The 24,719-nt window shown below is 41.1% G+C and overlaps 1 protein-coding gene and 1 long non-coding RNA gene across 8 annotated transcripts in view; one reads left to right on the forward strand and one right to left on the reverse strand.

Annotated features, from left to right (window-relative positions):
* The window catches only part of DGKB (diacylglycerol kinase beta), a 248,765-nt gene that overhangs the window by 218,262 nt on the left and 5,784 nt on the right, over nt 1-24,719 (forward strand). For all 6 annotated transcript variants that reach the window (XM_083578600.1, XM_083578602.1, XM_083578599.1 and 3 more), the window contains 2 exons: nt 18,128-18,248; nt 20,082-20,142. In XM_083578600.1, the coding sequence (XP_083434726.1) occupies nt 18,128-18,248; nt 20,082-20,142 (182 nt within the window). The remainder of the gene's footprint in view (nt 1-18,127; nt 18,249-20,081; nt 20,143-24,719) is intronic.
* LOC310745880 overlaps nt 1-24,719 on the reverse strand; it is an 85,499-nt gene that overhangs the window by 13,807 nt on the left and 46,973 nt on the right. The gene's annotated exons all lie outside the window — the stretch shown is intronic.

Here is a 24,719-nt window from a genome sequence, read left to right on the forward strand (position 1 = left end):
TAGCAAGACACAGATGCCTATGACACTTACACAATGTCATTTTAGAATCAGAAAGTCTTCAAGACCTGGAAGGTAAGTGTTTGCATGCCTTTCTTTAGGCTTTGTTTGCATGATCCAAATTACTGATGGTCTTACCTGAGATAAATTAGCGATACTATCCCAAGTTAATAACCATTTATAGGTCCTTCAGGCTTTCCTGCTGCTTCCTATCACAGGTCAGTTTTGGGTCACATTGAGCTTGCTGTAAATGTGCCCAGTTTTACTTATATGACATTTCTGGTCTTGATATTGTTGATAAAGATACTTAACAGAGGTGGATGCTAAATTAATCTGGGGTCCTGCACTATGCGTCACTCACTTGAACCTGAAGGCAGAAAGTAATTGGGTGGTTGTTACCATGCGATAATTGGCAGCAGAGAAAATTCACGTATCAAGCAAACTAGACTGACTCTTCTTCCTAGAGCACTTAAGTAGTTATGTAAAGTAAGAGACTGTAATAATTATGTTAAAGGAATTGTAAGAGAATTTGTTTTCCTGAACATACAACGCTGAAGTTAACAAGCAAATATGAAAATATCCTGCTTTGGGGCATTTTTTTTTATATTAGCATTGGCTGCAGTTCTTTCACATGACTTGTCTCATTCATAGCCATCACTATCCTTTCTGCACCATGAAGTTTCAAGGCCATTTTAGATATTATAATTTTGTTGGGCATAAGGCAGCAGTCCCCTGTTGTTTACCCACTGAAACTCTAAAGTTTGAAGTCACTTTGGATACCTACAACATCCTTCTAGGATGCAACCAAGATAGTGACCTCTTATTCTTATTCTTATTATTCTTCCGTAAATCTGTTTTTTTTTTAACCACAGCTCTGTAATACTCACCCATAAAAACTGTGATATCCCCAGCAGCTTTTCTTGAACTTCACAAGTATGGAGGCCACCTCTAAAACCTGTTTACTTTCTGGAAGAGTGGGGATAACACATTTATTCGGTAACCTACTCACTGGAGATCAATTCTGAGTCTTTTCCTACATTTATTCCCCATACTGTTTTGTTTTTATTTATTTTTAAAAAAAGACTTGATCATGTAATATTTACCATTGCAAGAGTTTTATAGAGCAGCCTGCAGTTTCAAATATATGCAAAAAGTCCAGATTAAAAGCCTTAATTTTCCAGGATTAATTTACCTTGATTTAGGAAAGAAAGGGGATAATGAAATTGTACAATTGGCAACGGGTCATTATTAAACATGTCCATACAGCATTCCTGAATTTATTAGTATGAGGTAATAATAAAATGAGCAAAGAGGCTAAAATGCTCATTATTGCAGGGGGAAAGTTGATTTCATGAGGCAGCAGCATAAAATTCCAAGCAGAACAGGTTTGTGATATGTTAATAGGGCACTCCACTGTGGGGAGGGGAAAACTATTGCCTGTCCTGTCCTGTCCTGTCCCCAGTGAGTCTTTGAGTAGTATATTTTTACCATGAACATTTACCAAAGGAGTGCTTTTGTAAATGAATAGTGAGTGACATTCTCAGTCTTTAAGGCATTACAGTATCACTGTCTTCAGTCAATAAGAGCTTGCAATGTAGGGGAGCATTCATAGCTAAATGACAAAGGCATGTATTTGATGGTAGACTGTGGGTTTGTATATATACTTCCGTAAACCTTTCATTCTAGAGGTTTATATTATCTGGGTGTGCAGTAGCAAAGCCCAGATACATTGATTTTCTTTTTCTAGTGAGACATCCAAGACCGTTATCATTTTGTTTAATTTGAGACCTAAACTAATTCTGCGCTAAAAAACGTGTGCAGAGTTTTTCTCGAGGGAGGGGTTAAGAAGGCTGGAATAAAAAGTTCAAAACTTTTCAGATGATATTAGAGGATACACAAGTGGACTATATATATTTACAGATAAATAAATCACAAGAGCCAGATTATGCCCAGGCATGACTTCTTAGGGGTTTCCAAGGAAAAATCTATAGAATCAGAAACAAGATGTCTGGCTGTTCATTAAGAACAGTTGATGCATCACAGGACAAAACAAGGACAACAGGTGTCATCAGTTTGGCCCGTTTGTGGATTGAACCATTCTGCCCTTCCAACATTTGTTTGGCAAAAGGAGATTGTCTTCTGGGATTTGAACATTATCTCTTTTAAGAAAGAAGCGTAATAAAAGCAAAAGCACAAGAAGAAATGGTTGCTCACAAGCTCATATACCGAGTTGTGATTTAGCAGACAAATAATTTTACCTGTTCCAACACTGTGTACTAATTATTACCAACATGTGTTTTTTTGTAATGCCTCAGATTATTTTAGAGATTGGAATACAGATTTATTTTTCTTTCCTTGTGAGCTGTTCTGTTCAGATTCTTTGAAAGTAGCTCCTGGATGTTACTATTAATTGCATGTAATTTATACCCTTCCCACGACGGGATATGTTCACTTGACTTGAAATCTAAGGGGAAGAGTTACCTCACTGTGTCTTTTCCATCCCCAAACGGCAATGTTAATTGGCCCTGAGTCATGATACAGATGACAAAACTACAACTTGGCATTCACCTCTGTGGGGTTATTCTAAGAGGTTATTCACACAGCTGCAAAGGCAGGCTGATATATATGGACTGTGAGTATTTTACGCTGAAATTAAGCCCATGGTGAAGCAATTGTTTGATTAGTTTACCACATGCCCGTATTCCAAATTTATCAGGTTGGGCTGACATTCTATCGTGCTTCTGCTGTCTGGCTTTCAAAAGCTTTTACACAGCTTGGTTAAATGTGCCAAGGAGGGCACTAAGATTAATCAATGGCATGGCCACTTAATTGCATACTGAACTGTACTTTGGGATCATGATCCGTTGGCCCTGAGGTTTCAGTCAACAGAACTAGTAGGAAAGGAAGATGAACGAGCTATGAAAGTGAGACTATACAGAATGATTATGTGGGCATTATGCAGCAATTAGATGGTATTTTTTTTGTTGTAGCTTTTTTTTTAAAAAAGGAAAACTACAGGCATCAATGGCATCAAGGCTCTGTCTTGGCTACCTGCCTAGAATTTCAACATTCATCACAAAATAAAGAACACCAAGTTCCCCAGATGGAAGAAGCAATAGATTTGTTAACATTGTTATTACCATTGCTACTCCCTTATGAAGTAGGGACAAATTGAAGCCTATTTTAAACTAGAGTGATACAATTGCCCATTAATGACCAACTTTTCTACTCCAATCCAGAGGAGTTGCCATTTTAGGCTACTGAAGTAAACACAACACAGTCCCACAAAGCACCTTAAAAGACTGATTAATTGCAGTACGAGTGTTTGTAGGCAAGGGGCAAATGGAGAGCTAGATTTTTACATGCTGCAATGCATTCATGCACAATGCAACCAATGAAACGCACACACAACACAATATACCCAGTGTCACATACCACGACAAACCCCTATGATTTTGTGTGCATTGTGCAGCAGCACAAGCATGAGACAATCCTGAAATTAATCTGTGTCCTCCATAAGATCAAGGCTTCATGTTTTTCATGTATAGCACAGCAGCTGGTACTGTTTTGTGGTTATTTATGTATGTACAAAGTCATACAGTCTGTTCATACATAGTTAAAAGCACCCAAAACCATTCATTTTTATCTCACTCTTGCTCCAAGAAGATCAAGGTACCATATGTGATACTATACACAGCATTGCTGTGAGTTTGATTAAACTGGCCTTCCCCAACTTGGTACCCTCCTGATGTTGTTGGAGTCCAAAAAATCTGGAGGGCAGCAATTTGGGAAGATTGGTTAGGTCTGGAGTAGACAGCATGGTCCCCGTCCGTCTGTCCCCAGATGTTGTTGGGCCCTATCCCATCAGCCTCAGCCAGCATGGCCAATAGTCAGGGATCATGGAGGTGTAGTCTAATAACTTCTGGGCAACTCATTGGCTACCACTGGATTAGTCAGAGATGTAGTGGCTGGCCTAAGATAACCCAATGAGCATCAGGGCTGAATGGTGCTTTGAACCCAGGTTTCCTTAGCCTAAGTACAACTCTATACCATGCTGGCTTTCAGTGGATTTAGGTGTTGCACATTTCACATAATTTAGGGCAGATAACGTAGATGCAATGATACTCCCAGTCCCAACTTAAGTTCAGATTTCTGGAACTGAAATATTAAATAGGTTAATGGTATATCATTCTGATTATGGGAACTTGCATTATTTCTTAAACTGCAGCATATTTGTTAAAAGAAAAGTATTTAAAATAAAAATTTTAATTGAATACCTATAAGTTTTAAAGCCTTATCAAGAAAAACAGCTACATTTCATTTACGTCGAATCTCAACATGCTCACACCAGATGGTGCTTCATTTCAGGTCAGAAAATAATGGAGGAGTCTGGCTTTAAAAATCTAAGTAACAAGAAAAAAAGATGAAAAACAAGGAATTAAAATTTGCAAGAGCACTTTTCATTTAAAACCAACCTTCCATAATTTTTCATATATCATTATTTAGCTTTTATCAATTTCTTTTAATATGGGTGTAATGCATTTAAAATATGAAATATTTAGATTATTTGGGTCAGTAATTTCATTCACACATACACACTTTCTACATAGCATTCAGCTGTGTCTTTCCCCCCACCCATTTAATTAATTAATTGTGTGAGGGCTTCTGATTCTTATCAGGAATGCAGCATGTGGGGAGAAGAAATTACCGGTAGTCCTTTCCCTCCCCAGCCTAAATCCACACCCAGTGTGCATGGCTACCAGCAGATTTAACAGTTTGCGTTGGTGTCAATGGGAACTTCTCTCTCTCTAAGAATTGATAACTCTTTCTTCCCCCACTTGCCCTGGCAATGTAATTAATAAAGGAAAAATTACTGAAGATGTAACACCACAATCCTCAGTGTGTAGTTTTGCTCTGTGCTATTCTTGTTAGGGGGGAAAATGTTGGAGGATGGGCAGTTGAAAATTCAGTTGTCAGGAGAATAAAACTGTTTCTCATCAGAGGACGTGATTACAGTGTAAACAATCATAATGCAACTTTTACACAAACACAGCAATAGAATCATTTGGGTCTCTTCTCATATGTATATTTCTGGCGCTGAACTTGATAGTTATTTAATGGTTTCTGCGGTGTAGTCGGCACAGATGAAAGTTTCTTACTCCATCATTCTAGTGAACTCTGGTAATAAACCTGAAGGAAGTGTGTGGAAGCAAGATCTTACATCGCCTATGAGTGTCTAACATGCCAGTGATATCAGTAGGAACCTTTCGTGGATGTTAGTAGAAATGGACATACAGATTTTATCCAAATGGTGTAATTTATAAAGGATCATTTTTTGCATATTATTAGCAAAACCTTGTCGCTTTTGCGTCCAGCTGGGAGCAGGGTACATTGTGGATTTCTCGTCCAATACAGGAACCCCTGATCCAGATCCAGACCCTAGTTTGGGGGACAGTAAGTTTTAATTCTTTGTTCCCTGTTGAGGTCTCAATCTGGATTGGGCAAGTTGCTTGCAAATTGTATTGCCAAAAAAAAGTCCTGTTTGTCTGGGATGCTCCATTCCATTTCTCTCTGCCTTCTCCATTTTCTTTTTTCTTTTTATTGTCCATCATTCCATGGTTCTGAACATCCTTAGTCCTCTTAAAGGAGGAGGGAGAAACTCAATTCAGTTCATATGTAAAGGTGAAACTCCCTGATTTTTGCTTGCCAAAGCAATACAAAAAACACACACTTAAGTATCCTTTGAAATTTTCGCTTTTCTGAATTGGGAAGTGAAGTTATCTAGCCAAGTAATTGTGCTTTAAAATCCAAATATTCATGAAAATAACATACAAAAATCCATTATATTAGGGGGAATTGATTTGTAAAAAAAATGCAAATGAGACAAAATTGCATACAAATTTATGTATATTAGGAGAAATTTGTCTAAAACACTGATGAATTTTCCTGAATACTTTTTTTAAAAAAATACCCAAACTGATGCAGAGAACTGAACTTAAGGCTGGGAAAATGAGAAATTGAGAGAAACATCTGCAATCCTAAATAAGTTTACTAGTGGGTCAGTCCCATTGAAACTAGAGGGACTTAAAAGCATTCTTGTTCTACCAGCCAGTAGTGACTTTACTCTGGAAAGGCTTCTCAAATTTTGAATTTTAAGTCTGTCATGTAAAACTCTAGTTCTAGAGCTCACTACAAAGAAGCCTCTGAAAACACAGCCTGTGATTTATTAACTGATAGCTGTATTGAAGGAGGCTGTTTGTTTATGCAAAGCTACCCTCATCCAAGCAGATCAAAGATGATACAGATTGTTGGTGGGGAGGGGGAATTGTGTGACTTCCATCTTCAAACTAAGAGCCAGCACCGGGATGAATGAAATTTATCACATAATCCGGAGCCAGATGTATAAAATACTCCAATGCATAGGATGGGGCTAGGAGTGTAGGAGCTAATCTGATGTACACAGATGCTTGCTGTCAAGATTTCTCAAGCTGCCCTGACATTTCCTTTGCACCTGGCACTGGAGGTGTCAGCCATGCCAGTTTCGTCCCCCCAACACAGATGTCCTTGTTGTGCTACTTTGTATGTGTAACATTTAAGTTGATGTTTAGCTCAAACACAGCACACATAAATACTGTAATCCAGAGACCACCCATTTATTAGTGCACCTGCATCATTCACTTCCTTTCATTCTTTTCAAAGTGTTGCAAGTTATCTCCTGCACTTCTGGACTTAGTGTCGAGACTAGGGGGCTCCCCCCCCTTTTTTGTAAGAAGGAGAGGTTAAAATGTCCCTGTTGCTTTCCTATGTATAGATGACTTATGCTTTTGGAAGGAGAAAATATTATACTGCGCACATCATACATAGTCACAGTGTGAGTTGCAAAGCACCCTTTGGGTTTGCACTAAAGCCACTCTATCTGTTGTCTTGATTTACAAGAACCATTATTTTAAAGGCCTCTATTTTCTCATCTGAGCCCTTGAAACACAAATACGGCACTGAAAAGCACTCGTCCGCACACTTAACTTTAAGCACATAAATAGCCCCATTGAGGCATGCATTTAAGCCTAAAGTACAGCCCTCCGTGTCAATTATTTCAATATTTTGTTAAAAAAGGATTCTTGCCAAATATGATCAAGCAATCTTTTCCATTCACTCTTATCAGCAGGGGGCTACAGAATCCTGCCACCAGGTTTCCCCCTCCCTCCTTATGAACATAGATATGCAAATCAGACACTTTCACCCAAACTTTACTCATTAGCATAATTTAGGGTGACTTCACATGGGTGTTGCATTTGCCCTATCTGCTGTTTTTCCTCCCTGCATGATACTTTTCTCCTCATGGAGGAAAAAATATCCCCCCCACACACACACTTTGTTATCCCAGTTTGGAGAAGTATGCCTCTTTGGTAATGTGCCCATGCGGCTTATTTCATATACAGTGGTTCCTCGGGTTACAAACACTTCAGGTTACAGACTCCGCTAACTCGGAAGTAGTACCTTGAGTTAAGAACTTTACCTCAAGATTAGAACAGAAATCGCGCGCTGGTGGCACGGCGGCAGCAAGAGGCCCCATTAGCTAAAGTGGTACCTCAGGTTAAGAACGGATCTCCGGAGCAAATTAAGTTCATAACCAGAGGTACCACTGTATTTTTATTAAAGCTGAATTGTTGGAACAAAAGCCCTGTTTTTGCCAATCAGATTTTGAGCCTTGTCAGGTTTCAGCATTATTTCCTATACAGTTTCCCTCAAGCAGCTATTGGTGCTTCCAGAGTTTGTGATGTGGCTTGTTTGTGATCTCAGAGAGGTCTTAGAAAGTTTGGGTGGCATCTCGTCCCCCACCTTGCTTGAATGTTCACACATTTGTAACAACTTGCACAGATTTTGATGTGGCTGTAGCCTATGAAAGTGTTTGTCAGATGTGGGGTCTGCTTCTCTGTGAAGCACAAAGGAACCGTACCATATGCATGTAAAAGACCACCATCCTGACCATTAATGAACTGTTTGTTTGTTGCATTGATATCCTAACTTTTTCTCCAAGGAGCTGAAGGTAGCATGCATAGATCTCTCCCTGCACAATTAATCCCCACAACAACCCACACTAATTAGTTTATTGAGCTTCAGGGCCCAGTGGAAATTTGAACCGTGGTCTTTCAGGTCCTAGTCCAACATGCTAACTGGTTCTCTTTGTCACTATGGCATCTGCGCAGGACTGTCCAACAGAAGCTTTCTGAACAGTCCAGTGTCCGCTGCTCAGGGTGGGAAACCACAGTCCTGGGAGATGAATGAAGCCCTCCAGGCCTTTCTGCCTGCACCGCAAGACTCTCCAAAGCTCCCACAGTCACTGTCCTGTCGCATGTTCACCTCAAGTGCATTTGCCTGACTATAATGTGCGTCTGAACAAAAGGAATGCATCTGGCTTGCCCCAACAGAAAGATTCAAGTTGGCATATGTGTGCTCTGCATTTTACATGCCTCCTGGACACAGTACGTGTCAGAGCAGATCCCCAATGGTTCCTTGATACTCTATAGTAGCCTTTCTCAATCTTGGGGCCCCAATTCTTGGACTGCCCCCTGTTATTCCTAACAAAGTTTCACAATTGGGAGTACAGTGGTACCTCAGGTTAAGTACTTAATTCGTTCCGGAGGTCTGTTCTTAACCTGAAACTGTTCCTAACCTGAAGCACCACTTTAGCTAATGGGGGCCTCCTGCTGCTGCTGCGCCGCCGGAGCCCGATTTCTGTTCTTATCCTGAAGCAAAGTTCTTAACCTGAAGCACTATTTCTGGGTTAGCGGAGTGTGTAACCTGAAGCGTATGTAACCTGAAGCATATGTAACCCGAGGTACCACTGTAGTGGAGTCACTGTGCAGTTGGCACCCTCAAGATTCAGGAACCCACATGTTCGAAGTCTAAGACCAGAGAGGGTCAAGCCAGGAATTTGCCCTGTTCTCAGGAGAAGAAGAGGGCTGGAGAGTTGGCTTTATGCTATGTCTCAATTGCAAGGGATTGGCTGGAGGAAGGCGTGATGGTCTGGGGTCCCAGGATTTAACAATTAACTGGTTTCTCCCCAGTTTCCCCATTACTTCTGGGGCTGAACGTGACCCCCCCCAAAAAAGTGGTGGTGACAGCACCTATTGGGTAAGAAGACCCAACTGGCAGCACTGCAGGGCTGTTGCTGGTCAAGGAAGGAGGCCTGAGAGGCTCTCCCCTCTTCTCCATATGAGATGCTCTGGAAACATTTATATTGAAGAGCAGCATATATTATACCAGTTGCTGGGAATCACAGGTGAGAAGAGTGCTATTGACTTCATGTCTTACTTGCAGGCTTCCCACAGATATCTAACTGGCCATTGTGAGAATAGGATGCTGGACCAGATGAGTCTTTAGGCATCAGGCCTGGCTTAAAAATTTGAAACAGTTGCCTTGTGGAGGGATGGGTAGTGTTTAGTGCACTTAGAGAACATAAGCCACCTACAGATAGTCCATACATCTAATTGTCTGAGAGGAGAGGAAGATAAGAGACCTGCAAGTATAGGGTGGTATAGAAATTTAATAATAATAATACAGTGGTACCTCGGGTTACATACGCTTCAGGTTACATATGCTTCAGTTACAGACTCCGCTAACCCAATACCTCGGGTTAAGAACTTTGCTTCAGGATGAGAACAGAAATTGCGCAGCGGCGGCGGCAGTGGGAGGCCCCATTAGCTAAAGTGGTGCTTCAGGTTAAGAACAGTTTCAGGTTAAAAACGGACCTCCGGAACGAATTAAGTACTTAACCCGAGGTACCACTGTAATATGTATGGGGAATCTGACTTTTCATGTCTTTTCTATATCGTATATAGAATTGTGTCACGGTAGCATAATTAAACTTCAGAAATGTATAATGTGCACTTTTTAAGTTTCTTCATCTGCCTGTTCTCCTTGGGGATACTAATACTCATGACAACTGCAACATGTGACCTTAGTTTCCATTTAACCAAATGCCTGAGAACCGAAACACGTTTATTTGTGCACTCTGAAGTTTTTATTACTCTGGTTCATCTCACATTTATAATTACCTATCAGCAGTCCATCCCTCTAACAGCAAATGCCGGTGTTGAGTGCCGACAGAAATTCAGCCAAAGTGGAGCTGCTGAGAAACCGGAGGGAGGGTAGCAGTATGCTGGATTTGCGAAAGTACAAGTGTCCTTCAAAAGGAAAGCCTAGCAGGGATAGCCGCCCCCAAGTAGCCATGGAATGTTGTGTTTAAGTTGAAAAAGGGGGAAATGAAAAACTGGTGAAAGAGGAGTAAAATCCTTCAGTTTCTAACAGTGTATACTGTATGGTATCTTGGAGGGGGAAGGCATGACTGACTAGCTGGCTAGAACTCTAAACAGGAGCACTCCTGTTCGGCGGTGAAGAGGATACTCACTGCCAAATTTTGATGCCGGCGCCACTTGTTTCTCTCCATTAACAATCTCTCCTTGCCATTAACCCCAGCCGTCACCTTGATAAAGGTGCAGGCATATGAACTCCTTTGAAAACAGCAAGTGGTCCTGGATTGTAGGGTTGAAAAGATCTAAGCCAACGAGGGTGCCTCCACCCTTGCTTACAGCAGGAATGGGTACGATTTTTCTTCTTCCCCTAGGAAGCAACTCATTTGCTTTTGTGCATGAATTGGGCTGGACCAGGAAGAACGTTCCTAGGAAATATGGGTAAAAACACAAAAGCATAAGGCACTGAGATATCTTCACATACTTAAATGTTTTCCTTGGTGGGAAAGGGTAGGGAAATAACATTGATAAATGGAGTATTTATGGGTGGTGAGTGGGGGAGGGGGCTTAATTGAAATCCTTAATTGTGGCCTGTCTTTTATTCATGTGAATACTGTGTGAGATGTGCAATGTAACAAGATGCACAACTCAGATGCAGATTGCATTGATTCAACTTTCTCGGTTCCAGTATCTTTTCTTTTCTAGGTAAGGGCATGTTTATAGACCACTGAAATGTATAATGTTACTAGAAACCATTTGAAGTAAATGCCAAAACTGTTAGAAGTAATCTGAGAACAAGATCTATTTCTGTTAGTGGAAACGGCCCTGATTTGTTCATATTGTTTGTGCATGATGTGCAGCAATCTGATATCGCCCGGACAAACAGGAAGATATCAGGTTTGAATTTCTTAAATATCCAGCTAAAAGCAGCGAATGGTCTGAGCACATTAAAATTCCATTTTCCCTTTACAAGTGTTTGCTTCAGATGACCCCCACTGATCTTAAATATATTTCTGTATCTGTAACTGAATAGAGGTTTTTCTGTACATCATGTTCTAATGATACTCTGGCCTTTAGCCAACAAGGCACTGAATAAGGCTATTTTTAAAATACAGAAACTGGGAACAGCTGCAGCAATCAAATTTGATAAAAACAGAGAAGAACTTTGCTTCCCCCTCCCAGTGGTTTTTTTTTTTTTAAATACAGTTTGTCCAAGTTCAGAATCGTTTCATAGAATGGCTTTTGTTCCATTGCATGAAGGGAACCATAAAACCAATATGGTGAACATCCTTTTAAAATAAATAACTTTTTTAAAACATACGGCTTAAAATAATAGGCACCTTTTTGCGTGCATGGCCAGCTTCAAAGCAGAATTATGCTTCCAACTATTAAAAGAATAGCTGTCAAAGGAGAATACATTTTCCCCAAGGTATACCAAAGGTTTTCCATAATGATCTCCTGAAAGTGCAAGATGAAACCCCTTGTTTCAAAATGTTAGAACCCTAGAAGTTGGTATTTGTTCTTAATGCTATATTCACAGAGGGAAAGAGAATAGTGCTTTCAATGCCCACGTTCTTTTTCATTTTATGCTTTACTATTAATCAGGAAGTGTGCTTGTTTAAAGGGGACACACATACACTTAAGGAAAACGCTTCTTAAAATTTCTCACAATTAATTAGGTCTTCTGTTTTTCTTGTTTTTCTACCCTTACTGTCTAGTTAGAGTAGACGATTATATTTAGAATCTACATCTGCCACTTTAAGCACATTTTGAATCGCCTTTTACCAATGTATGTGTGGAAGACAGAATGGAAGATCATTATTATAATTATAAATTTATTTGGACTCTGCCTTTTTCTCTGACGCGACTCAAGGCAAATAAAAATAAGAACTGCTAGAAACATCGGGGAGGGAGACAATCATTAAGAAACAAATACTTATAAAATTAAAACTATGTACATATATGAAATCTATTAAAACCATACCAATAAGAGCAATAAAAAAGAGCATGGCAGCAGCCCTTTCATTAAAAGTAGCCAGTTCCCAAAACCCTCTTGGAACAAAACTGTATTCACCTGCTGGCAGAAAAATAACATCCCAAAACCCTCTTGGAACAAAATTGTATTCACCTGCTGGCGGAAAAATAACATGGAGGGACCCAGGCTAGCTTCACTAGTGAGGGAATTCCAAAGTCTGGGAGCAGCCACCAAGAAGGCTCTCTCCCGCGTCCCTAAGGGTGTCTGTGAGGATGGCAGGATGTCCCTCAAACATCTCAAAACCATAGCTGTCAACTTTCAGATTTGAAAATAAGGGATCAGCAGACTCACCTGTCCCAGAGATAGTCTACGGGATATCTAACAATCCGGGATAGCAGCAGGAAGCAGCGGGAAACGGCACTGAAATAAGGGAATTTCCCGCAAAAAAGGGAAGGTTGCCAGCTATGCAAAACCCAGGCAAGTTTGAGGGAATATGGTCTTTCAGAGGGAATATGGTCTTTCAGAGACAATGTGATAGTACCTCACTTTGTTTAGGTCAGGACAGCACAGTGGGGGCTCTTACAGAGGCCTACTCCCTACAGTTCATTTTGTATTAGAAAAATACCAGTACAGTACTAAGCATTTCCCGTAGACTCCAGGATCAACTAATACTTATTATACTGGGGATGAGGAACCTGCAGCCCATGGGCCAGTTCTTTTAATCTCACTTTTGAATTCACTCCTTGAATGTATTGTAGGCATATTGGTAATTCTTATCCAGAAACAGGGAGACTGTGCCTTCCCCAGGTTCTGTTGGACCACAACTCCCAACATCTCTAATCATGGCCGTGCTGGTACAGTGCCATATGCCGTTGTATCTCAGGTTGCAGTTCACAACCCAGAGGTGATTCATGCATGTACGCACCTCCTTGACGTCTCATCAGTCAGTTACTCAAGAGCCAGTGTCTCTTGGTTCACCATATGAACCGCCCACAGTGTTGTGCACCAGTGAGGGTGAGGCAATGTCAAGTGACTGCAGCAGCTCTGTAGGCATCAAGTCATGCAGTCATCAAGTGGCAAACTCAACCTTCACCTTATTTTGGGGTGAGTGTGGAAAACATCTCTATGTACACCAGATACTGTGCAAGTGCCTGCAAAATGACTTGAAAACTTTCCTTTCTGAAATTGGACCGCTGACAATGCAACATCATTTGGTCATTTATTTTTATATCCAAGCATTGAGACATTTTGTTACGGTTAGCAATAGTTCATCTTAAAGCATACAAACCTTTGACGTTAAGCATGCCTTTGGCACTCGCTGCAGCAGCAGTTCCTGTCTCTGTGTATGAAAACGTCTCTACCTTCCTGCATATTGCAAAACTGCTGTTTTGGTTGGGCTGCTTTTGGGTTTCTTTCTTTTTTTTAATGCAGCACTCAAAGCAGACACTGGTGAATAGGAGAGCCTCCAACTCAGCACGTTTCCAAGGGCTCTGGCAGTAAGCCAGATCTCAAAAGCCCATGCTATATTTTAGCTAGAACCCAAACTTTTTCCCCCCCAGTGTGATGATTACCATGCTTTAATTACATTTAGGAAGCCTTGTATCCTCATCTCTCTAAAGACAAACTGCCAACAGGGAGAGATTTACCACCAACCGTTGATGTTTTTTATGTAAATGTACTTGACTAAGTGCAGTAACCCCAAATTCTAATAGAGACTTTCAATCTCTTGCCAGGTCTGCAAGTGTTTATATATGGCCAAGATAAATTGGATATTTACAAAACAGCTTTATTATAGGGGAACAATCCTCCATGTGTAAATCACCACTTCTAATCATAACACTACTGGGTTCCTTTCCACCCCAGCTCTTGTTTATGTCCCTTGATTTATATTCACCGAGAAATGTTGAAATGTAGTGTTTGAGGCAATGGCCTGGTATTGCCTTGTAGCACAGACTTCTCAAAAGCTCTCGAGGCTCCTCAGTATATTATCACCATCTTGGTTTGGGTAGTGCAATAAGGGAACAAGCATTCACAAATGCAGCATTGCTTAGATTTCACTTTGTCCCTTTAATTGTTCAGACAGCCTGATGGGAGGAAATGGAAGGGAAATCTCCCTGGTGACTTCATCCTCTCTCCCGCCCAATCCACCCCATCCCCACACTTTGGGAACGAGGGCAAAGGGTCAGATGCCCCTCTCCACATGCCATTCGCATGCTGCTGACATCAGCAGTCACTCATGAGAGCTAGCTTTGTTTACCAACGGTGCTAATCTGAAGAGAGGCGTGAAGTAGTTTGGTTTGTGGAAGAGGGCAGAAGCGGCATGGTGCTGTGCAAACATTCCCACACAGTCTGATAGGTCATTCGCACAGAAAACAAGTGAAAGTCTTCATGTCGTGGGCAAGGCTCTCAAGGATGCAAGGCCATCATAAGATAATACTCAGTGGGTGTCTGTATTAAGCCATTGCCTCTGGACTTACACTAACAATGGAGTGTGGGCACACATTGTAGGAGTACGTTGTGCTAAGTTTTGCTCTCTGCTTGTTTTGTCTTTTACGTTTTTTAAAATGAAAATACCTTTTTTAAAATCTCAGCAAAAAGAAGATATGCAATAGTTTTGGGGAAGGTTATGACCCTCTAAACACATCACCCATTTATCTGTATATATCAGTCTCTCCCTCCTTTTCTGGAACTGATTATATTGCCTAATCTTGCCCCACTCTCTTAAGACAGGGAAGTTTATAGTCTAAACCAGGATTGGGGAACCTTTTTCAGCCCAAAGGCTACGATTCTTAATGGGCAACCTTCTTGCCAAGGAATGTTTGTGTGTGTGCCAGTGTTGGGCAGGGCTAGAGGCATAAGTGCGAGGAACAATGACTGTGATTCTTACGTTTGTACAGTAGGTTGTATTTCAGCTGTATAAAAGTCAGAGGTTTTGCCTACCCACACTTCTCTCCATCAAGGCAAGCAACATTGAACATCATAGTTCAAGGATGCTAGGCAAATGCACTTGGGGAGAGTGAGGAACAGAGCCATTGAGGAGTGTGGCATGGATATAGGGGGCATGGGAGGAGTCGCAAGACAGTGCTCAGTTTGGAAAGCACCAATCAGCTGTTGAGGGAAAGTGGGCTTGACTTACTACTCTCCCACTCTCGCAAGCAGGTGATCAGCGCAATAAAATCTAATGGGTCTTTGGACCTGTGCAGTAGGAACTGAGAGAGAGAGAGAGAGAGAGAGAGAGAGAGAGAGAGAGAGAGAGAGACAGACTGAGACTCATCTGCATATGGGAATAAATTTTGGGTGCAATTAGCACATGGAACTCTGTTTCTATGTGCACAACTTGGTCCTGAGAAGGTTCAAGGCATATTTAATTTGCACTTTTGGTAAGTTCTTCCATTGCTGGGCTAAATAGATATGCTTTAATGACCTCATTAAAGAGTGAATAATGCTTGTTCAGAAGTTCCAAGTTCCTTGGGTCTACTGATTTCCATTCATCGGTCACAAAGTGAACTTTAACCAGATCCCACTAGCACTGCAGGGTTGGAGGAAGAGAAATACTGCCACTGAACTAGCATAGATATTTAAAGATATAAGAAAGTGTATTAGCATTTACATGTCATATGTTTGTATGACTTACATATGTACTTGACTAAGTGCAATAACCCCAAATTCGCACTTGTGTGATACGTTTGTGGTTGATGTTTGTTCTATCATTCCTGGAAATAACATTTCCCATTAAAATTGATATTAACAACTAATCTATGAAGCAGGGGTATTTAGGCATCTAGAACTGAAGTAAAATGTTCCTGCTCCTTGTCCATCTGTTCCTGGCAACAAATCTGAGTAATCAATGATGTCTACTTGCTTTTTTAAAAAGAAAAAGTTAATAATTTTCAAATTATGTGAGAGCATCTCTCTCTCTCTCTCTCTCTCTGTGTGTGTGTGTGTGTGTGTGTGTGTGTGTGTGTGTGTTAGTTACCAAAATAGACAAAGAGCACCTTAAATGATCATACTGTCAGACTGCATTCGTAAGTCCACTTCCACTCAGTGGGACTTCATCCAGAATAAACGCATTTGACATTGCAATGTACAGCTGCAATACTATGCATACTTGGGAGCTAATCCCACAGAATTCAGTGGGACTTGCTTTTGAGCAAATATGCATAGGCCTGGACCGTAAGACCACGTTCTACTTCCTCCACATACAGAAAATGGAGTGCAGTGAGGCACATTATAGTGTACTGTGATCATTCCATGGCATTTCCGTGCACTCTGGTTTCCATCACAGTGTTCCATTGCGCTAGTAATGGTTTAGTTATGCTTGCCACATGACCTGGAAAGCTGTCTGTGGACAAACGCCGGCTCCCTCGGCCTGAAAGCGAGATGAGCGCTGCAACCCCATAGTCGCCTTTGACTGGACTTAACCAGCCAGGGGTCCTTTACCTTTTTTACCATTACCAGCCTAATGTTGGGCTCATCATCCACTCTTTTCATAGAAAAGGCTGCAAAGTTGCATGAGTTCCCAGAGGCTAGTGCCTTCATCATCCAATGCATCAACATTTTGGGCCCGTTTTGGATGTAGAGATTGTGCTTTAATAAACCATAATGTATTAATGCAACAATAAATTGCAGGCCTACACTCTCTGCCACCCCATATCTCCTTCCCTTGCAAGTTCAGCACTTTAATCTTGGTCTCTTTGAAGCAGGTGTCAAGAACTTTGAGCCCTCCAGATGTGGATGAACTTCAACTCTCATAATTCCTGGGCATTGGTCGTGCTTGCTGGCACTGATGGGAGTTGTAGTTCAACAACATCAGGAGGGCCAAAGATTCTCCACACCTGGTTTAAACCACAATTCCATTACATTTCAAATGAGGAACTGTGGTTTAATGTCAGTTTACTAACCAGACTCTGAAACTGTGGTTTATTCTGACTTCAGATCCTCATTGGAAAACTGACATTAAGACAGTTGTATTAAGCCAGAAATGACTGTTTTTCTCTTACTTCCACTTCAGGCAGTTTCCCAGCCTAGGGTATTGTATTAATATTTAAACTTTACACCTATTTTGAAAAGTCTGAACATATTTTCTCTCTCTTATGGTTTCTTATGATCGGTGGAAATACCTTTTCTAAAAACTGCTTTCGGCTTTAGTTTGTCTGGGGTTTTCCCTTTCAGTTGACATGTTTCAATGTTCCAAGACAAAATATTTCTAATAAAAGAATTACACATGTGACAATGGATCGTTCTTCCACCCTGGTCTCATTGAGAAACAATGTGGCATAAAATTGTGGCAAGAAGTTATTAAGATCTGATATTGTCACAAGCTCGTGTCTCCACTTAGCGAAAATAATGATCCTGTCTTTCATAGTTGCTTTTTGACAAAAATTGAAAAATAGCACCTTTACCTTTTTATTATTTTTTAAGCATACAATTGACAACTCTGCAGAACAATGTGAACACAGCTGTTTCCATCACAGAGGGGGGGAAGGGCAGGAGAGTTTTCTTTGCAGAGGAGGCCATAAGAACATGGAGCCAGTAGCCCACCATGTTTTGGGGGAGATTTATAAGAACAGGGAGCCATTATCTTGTGGATAGTGCATAAAGACATTAATAATTTTAGTTTTACATATATTAAAGAGCTTGAGAGTATGTAGGAACTTTTACTCAATGCAGGGGCCTGAGCATGAGATTACAAAAAAAAAAAAAAAATACAGTCTCCAAAACCTAGAAACATTCTCTCTTTCCTGCAACATTAGTAATACAAAACAATGTTTTCAACTGCACATTTTTAGGGATCGCTGGTGAGAGGAGAAGAACGAGACGAGCAGCTGGTGTTCTGGGCAGCAGCAATGCTTATCCTCCATGGCTTCTTCCTCTGTTCTAAGTGTTGTGCTTTTGTTTTCAGATCTGAGTGATCAGCTGATGGAAGTGGTTGGTCTGGAGGGAGCCATGGAGATGGGTCAAATATACACTGGGCTGAAAAGTGCTGGGAGACGTCTTGCTCAATGCTCATCTGTTATCATCAGGTAGGAACTACATTTTCCTCTGCAAAAGTAGGGTTGTGAATTTACTGGTTGGACGGAACAATATTAAAGCAGGGATCACCAACTTCTTTGGACCAGTGGGCACATTTTGATGGGGGCACTAGTCATTAGTAGCTACTACGGGGTGCAGGGTGTGGCTTAATGCAAAATGGCTGTGAATGGACATAATTCCATTCACCGCTGGAAATTAGGAAGCAATGGTTGGATTTCCCTCTTGGAAACCCTATTTGCTTCTGGGCCAGTATGCTTGTTGGCTCAGCCAAATCCTTCATTGTTAGCATAATAATAATTTGCTCACTCCTGACAACAAAGAGATCAGCCTGTAATTCGTTGGGTCAATCTTCTCACTTTTCTTATATATTGGAAGCACAGTTCCTTCATTCCATCCTTGCATAATTGTCCTGTCTAGATTGTCACTTGGAACATGGCAGGGGGGATATTCAGACCACTACCTAGCATAAATCTTCAGAAACTCTGGTGGTATAAAACCATTTCTCAGACCATTTGCATTTACTTTTCCAGTGGACTAAACACTGCATTTTGCTTCTGTGCCATTGTTTAATATTAGCAAACACATTCTCCTTATATCCTTATATAGATAAAATGGCCTCATCCATGCACAGGAATGGAGATATCAACAGCCTTGGGCGAGGACCCACATTTTGTACCAAGTATAAACAAATGTTTGGGATGCAGGTGACACTGTGGGTTAAACCACAGAGCCTAGGACTTGCCGATCAGAAGGTCGGCAGTTCAAATCCCCGTGACTGGGTGAGCTCCCGTTGCTCGGTCCCTGCTCCTGCCAACCTAGCAGTTCGAAAGCACGTCCAAGTGCAAGTAGATAAATAGGTACCGCTCTGGCGGGAAGGCAAACGGCGTTTCCGTGCGCTGCTGTGGTTCGCCAGAAGCGGCTTAGTCATGCTGGCCACATGACCTGGAAGCTGTACACTGGCTCCTTCGGTCAATAAAGCAAGATGAGTGCCGCAACCCCAGAGTCGGCCACGACTGGACCTAATGGTCAGGGGTCCCTTTACCTTTTTATAAACGAATGTTCAGGGAAGGAACCCAATGAGGACTGAGCATGCTTCATGGGGCTTGAATGCCCATCTGATTAGGAGTGGAGGAAACAGCAAATAAAAAGGGGGGTGGGGTGAGAGAGGAGAAACCAAAAAGAAAAGGTCCCCCCTCATCTTCCTCCTTCTTTAAGCAGTTTTTTCTAAGAGCCCCAAAATATTAGTAGCAAAAACATTCCTGTGCCCAATTTTCTCCATTATGATGTTATTAACATTTGGAGCTTTGCATTTGGGGGAACTAACAAGTATTTGGACATAAATCATAATAAAATATCAACTACTTGGATATCCTCCTAGGTCAATAATCTACTAGTCATAATTTACGATACATAATAAATTGTTATTGTCCATGTTTTACTGCATGAAGTATGTCATGAATTTCCATCCACAATTTCAGCAGTCTTAATTTGATTTGGGTTTTTCTTGTATGACACCCAGGCCATTCTGACTCACTTTTGATATAGTAAAATCAGCTTAAGTAGCAAAGTGGGTCAGATGATTATCTCATCATGTCTGGAAGTGGTGAGCCCAACGTATGTTTTTAGCTCACTTCTGGAATCCTTTCAAGGGTATGCCAGCTTACAGTATGGAGACCTGATGAAACAATCAGATGGCCAATTCTCCCCATGTCACATACAGACCTTAGAGTGCCTCTGGGTGGAATATGGGGACATGCTGTCTGTTTAGAACATACACTGTATTTTCTTAAGACACTGTACTTCCTGTAACTGTTTTGCTCTAGGACAAGCAAGTCTCTGCCTATGCAGATTGATGGGGAGCCATGGATGCAAACACCTTGTACAGTAAGTGTGTCTTGATAAGTATATGTAATAAAACATAAAAATATAAGTATCACAGTGACAGTCTGTAAAATTGTACAAAATCAAGTATTGCATTATTTCCTCAGTCTTGTAGTGTAACCAACCCTAGATTATTTCATTAAAGAACTTGGATGCGATCCTGCAGTCTTACACACAGATTTCAGTATATCTCCCTTCCTCGCTCCCTCTCTCCCCCCACACCCACCCATATATGCATTACTTCCTTATGTATGAACTCACTATACATATGTTTTTGGTTTTGCTCTTTCTAACAAGAATATGTTCAAATAAGTTGAATATTTCTGGCCCATCAACCTTTTTATTGATTTTATGCAGACCCATTCAAAGCACTGGAAAGACTTCAACAGGCACTAATTAAATAATTGAGGAAATTTAATTATAGCGCAGAGGAAAATGGGAGGAGATGCTTCTCTTTCTTAGTGTGCTTACTTGGGAAGAAATGGGGGAAGTGGTTTAGATACCTCACAGAGTAATCCTATACATGTCTACTTGAAAGCCAGACCCATTGAGTTCAGTGAGGCTTATTTCAGGTAACAAGATGCTGGATAACAGCCTTATAGCTATTCCATATATTATACTGTACCTGACTTCTTTGTATCATCATCGTCACCATCATTATTAAAATTACCACGGCCAACATTGCTAATAACAGAATTGCTTTGGCTGTTTGGTATGCTTTAATTTCTTTATTATTAATTTCTTTTCATAAAGTTCCTTAGCCACAGTTTTAAAAAGCCGCACTGAGGTGGACCTCCTTTTTCCTTCCTCATGCTTCTGTTTTTTGGCATAAACAATAGATCCCTTGCTTCCCTCTTTTCTTATTCTGATCTTATTCTGATATCAAGTCATATTCCTGGGAAGCTTAGCTTATGTTTTAATATCTTAATTTTGGAGTGACCTGGTGCTGCTTCAGTCGGATCCTGAGGCGTTTCACAGCCGGGAATACCCCCCTTTTTGCGCTGAGGTTCTCCCATTGTCTTTCCACCTATATCATGCCAGAACGACTGGACAGTTTCCCTTGGGGGGGGGGTTTCCATTGTTTGGGTGCAACCACAGAAAATACCCTTTCTCCATTAGCCACCCACCTAATCTCTGCAGGTAGGAGCAGACAAAGAAGGGCCTCTAAAGACTATTTCAGCTGCTGGGTTTCACCTGGACACAGAGAATACTTCTAGCACCCTGTTTCCATAGTGTTTAATTTTATTTATTTTTAAGTACTTTGCTTGGAAATCACCTGGGAGGAGATGAAGCTTGCTGAGTATATACAAAAAACGCTTACACTGGTGAGCATATTAGAAGCACATCTGGAAAAAAATCATGTGGTTTAGGTTGACCAAAATGAATACTTCACCCCATTCACCAATGGCAAATTATAGGTAACCATTTTGAGGAGGGCGGTTATATGATGGGGATACTTCTTGACTCCCATCCACCCTCATTTTAATGTCTTGTGCTGCTGACTGTGGTGAAAGGTTCATTGGTGTCATATGGCAGCTTGGAAGCTTTGGCTGTGGTCACAACCCTCCTTCAGTAGCTTTTTGGAAATGTAGTACCTCCTTTCCTTCAACAAATCATCTCACCAGTCATCTGCACTCTACAGCCCTCCTGGATGCTCACACTTCAGTCAAAGCCCAGGGAGAAATACGTACTCACTGAGAAGGGAGCCCAAGAAGGATGGGAGTTTCTAAAAGGAGAAATATTGAAGGCCCAAATGCAGACAATACCAACAAGAAAGAAAAGTGGGAGGCATCTAAGGAAACCAGTTACAGATGAGCTGAGAGTTAAGAAGGCCATGTATAAGAAATGGAAGAAAGGGGAAATCACAAAGGAGGAGTATAAACGAGTAGCCAACAACTGCAGGGGGAACTCAGGCTGGCTAAAGCTCAGAATGAGCTGAGGCTTGCAAGAGAGGTTAAAAATAATTTTTAAAAAGGTCACTTCAGCTATGTGAAAAATAAGAGGAAGAACAAGTAAGTTGTAGGTCCTCTGCGTGGGGAACATGGAGAAATCCTATTGGGTGACAGAGAAAGGGCAGAACTACTCAACACTTACTTTGCCTCTGTCTTCACCCAAAAGCAAAGTGATGCCCAACCTGGTGATGACAGAAGAAATGATGTAAGGAGGGAGCTGCAGCTAGGAACACCTAGCTACTTTAAAGGAATTCAAATCTCCAGGGCCTGATGAGCTGCATCCAAGGGTACTAAAGGAGCTTGCAAATGTAATTTCAGAACCTTTGTCTATTATCTTTGAGAATACTTGGAGAACAGGTGAGGTCCCTACAGACTGGAGGCCGGCAAATGTTGTCCCCATCTTCAAAAAGAGGGAAAGGAAGACCCATATAACTACCGACCAGTGATCTTGACATCGATACCAGGGAAGATCCTAGAATAGATAATTCATCAGTCTGTCTGTGAGCATTTAGAAAAGGATGCTGTGGTTATTTAGACCCAGCATGGGTTTCTCAAAAATAAGACATGCTTGACCAATCTTTAGCTGAGATTCCTGCATTGCAGAGGGTTGGACTAGATGACCCTTGGGGTACCTTCTAATTCTATGATTCTGTGACGTAATTCCTCCCATGGGGCTTTTTCATATCAGGAAGAATGGGCAGCCAGGAAGGCTGCAGAGAGCACTGGAGGAATGTTTACCTGTAAGGGGAAACACACACACACACACACACATATTGTGCTTTGTAGTCATAGAATAATCTCAAAATCTCCCAGTGGCTGAAATTCTGCAGTACCCTGAGAAGTAGGCCAAAACTGGAAGCTTGTTTCACAAAGGAAGAAAAACTGCTGAGAAACCAGAGGACATTTTTCAGCCCAACACCTGTTAATATTCAAACTTGTCTATCTTCTTTAGGTAGGAACTTCTCTAATCTGCATACATTTGAGGGCTGATGTGGTTGGGTATTATTTTTGTGTCGTCGTCGTCCCGCACCGCACAGTGCATACATTATTTTTGTTTACCTATGCATAATTTTTTTAAATTTCACAACAGGTTCTTCCTCCCCTCCCCCTTCATATAATTGACAATGCAATTTACTGCATGTGTGCTTTCTGCACCTTAGACAACTATGCTGAGATGTAATGCACCTACCTCTCCCGTTCAGATTGTTAAGAAAAGAATTAGTTGTGACTAATTGCCAATTAATTTGTAGTGGTTTAAAGGTGGGGGGAGGGGTGAAACAATTGCACCTACTAATTAAAATTTAAAATATTCCAAAGTGTCATCTGTAGGTGTCTGTGGAATACATAATTTCCATTTTGGTTCTGTGCTGGATCCTGTAACAACCCTGAGGTTGACAGCTTTATTAATTTAAAACCTCAGCAATACCTATTAGTATAAAACATGAAAAAAATGTCATTAATCATTTATTTTAATTTTGCAGCTCTGTCATTTTCTCAGTGTGTTTAAAAATTATGATGACACTACCATGTTTTCCAATTTACCTGTGTGAAGGGGAAACGGATCACACTACTTAGGAGTGATACTAGAGTATATTATTAGAGCTTAATTAATGCCAAACTAATTAGATTTAATTTCAGTGGGTGCAATGCTATCGCTGAGAAATTGTTTTAAGAGAACAGCCTTATATATATAAAACCATTGAGGCGGTTCATAGGGCAAGACCAACGTTATGCAGAGTGCAAAGCAAGATACGCTGATGTGATTTGAAAACTTATTGTATGTTTGGTCTATATTTAAGTCTACTACTAATCCCAAACTCCTGGAGCTGTTGGTTCAGAACGCAGTGGCCAGATTGTTAATAGGAGCCACATATAAAAGCATATTAAAGCTGTGCTGGCTTCATTTTTTTTTTCTGGGACCAATTCACCTTTTAAAGGTGATGAGCTTTAAAACCCTAAATTGTTTAGGACCAGGTTACCTGAAGGACTGGAGGTGACCCAACTGCAATATGGCTTGGTTGAGAGCAGGGAGAAGGCCTTTTCCATTGGCTGTGCCTAAGCTTCTGAGACTCCTTCCAGAGGGAGGCATACCTTGCCCCTCTTTCACAGGGAAGTTGGTCCAAAACCTTCCTTTAAAAAAGACCTCTAGCACTAGCTTTAATCTGATGCTGTTGGTGCATTGTTGTGTTTCGTGGAACTCCTAGATTCAACACTGTCTAGGGAGAATACATCTCCATGGGTTTAACAGCGGGTAGAAAAGGTAATTTTGGCAGCGTCAGCTTTTTACTCCTTTTTCTTCTAAGCTCTGAAAGCAGAAACAGATCCTCATTAGGACTGTGTCCTAATGCTCCTCTTGGGACCTCTGCTTAATGGCAGAAACAACTATTGTGCAGATGTATTAAAACAGGAGTAGAGAATCTATAGCCTTCCAGATGTTATTGGATATCAACTGCCCTAGCCAGCATGGCCAATGGTCAGGGATAACGCAGCTCTGTTTTTCCATAACACTGGCATAGGCAAACTCGGCCCTCCAGATGTTTTGGGACTACAACTCCCATCATCCCTAGCTAACAGGTCAGGGATGATGGGAGTTGTAGTCCCAAAACATCTGGAGGTCCGAATTTGCCT

Source organism: Podarcis filfolensis (genome assembly GCF_964270895.1).
Source record: "Podarcis filfolensis genome assembly, chromosome: 12".
Taxonomy (NCBI): Eukaryota; Metazoa; Chordata; class Lepidosauria; order Squamata; family Lacertidae; genus Podarcis; species Podarcis filfolensis.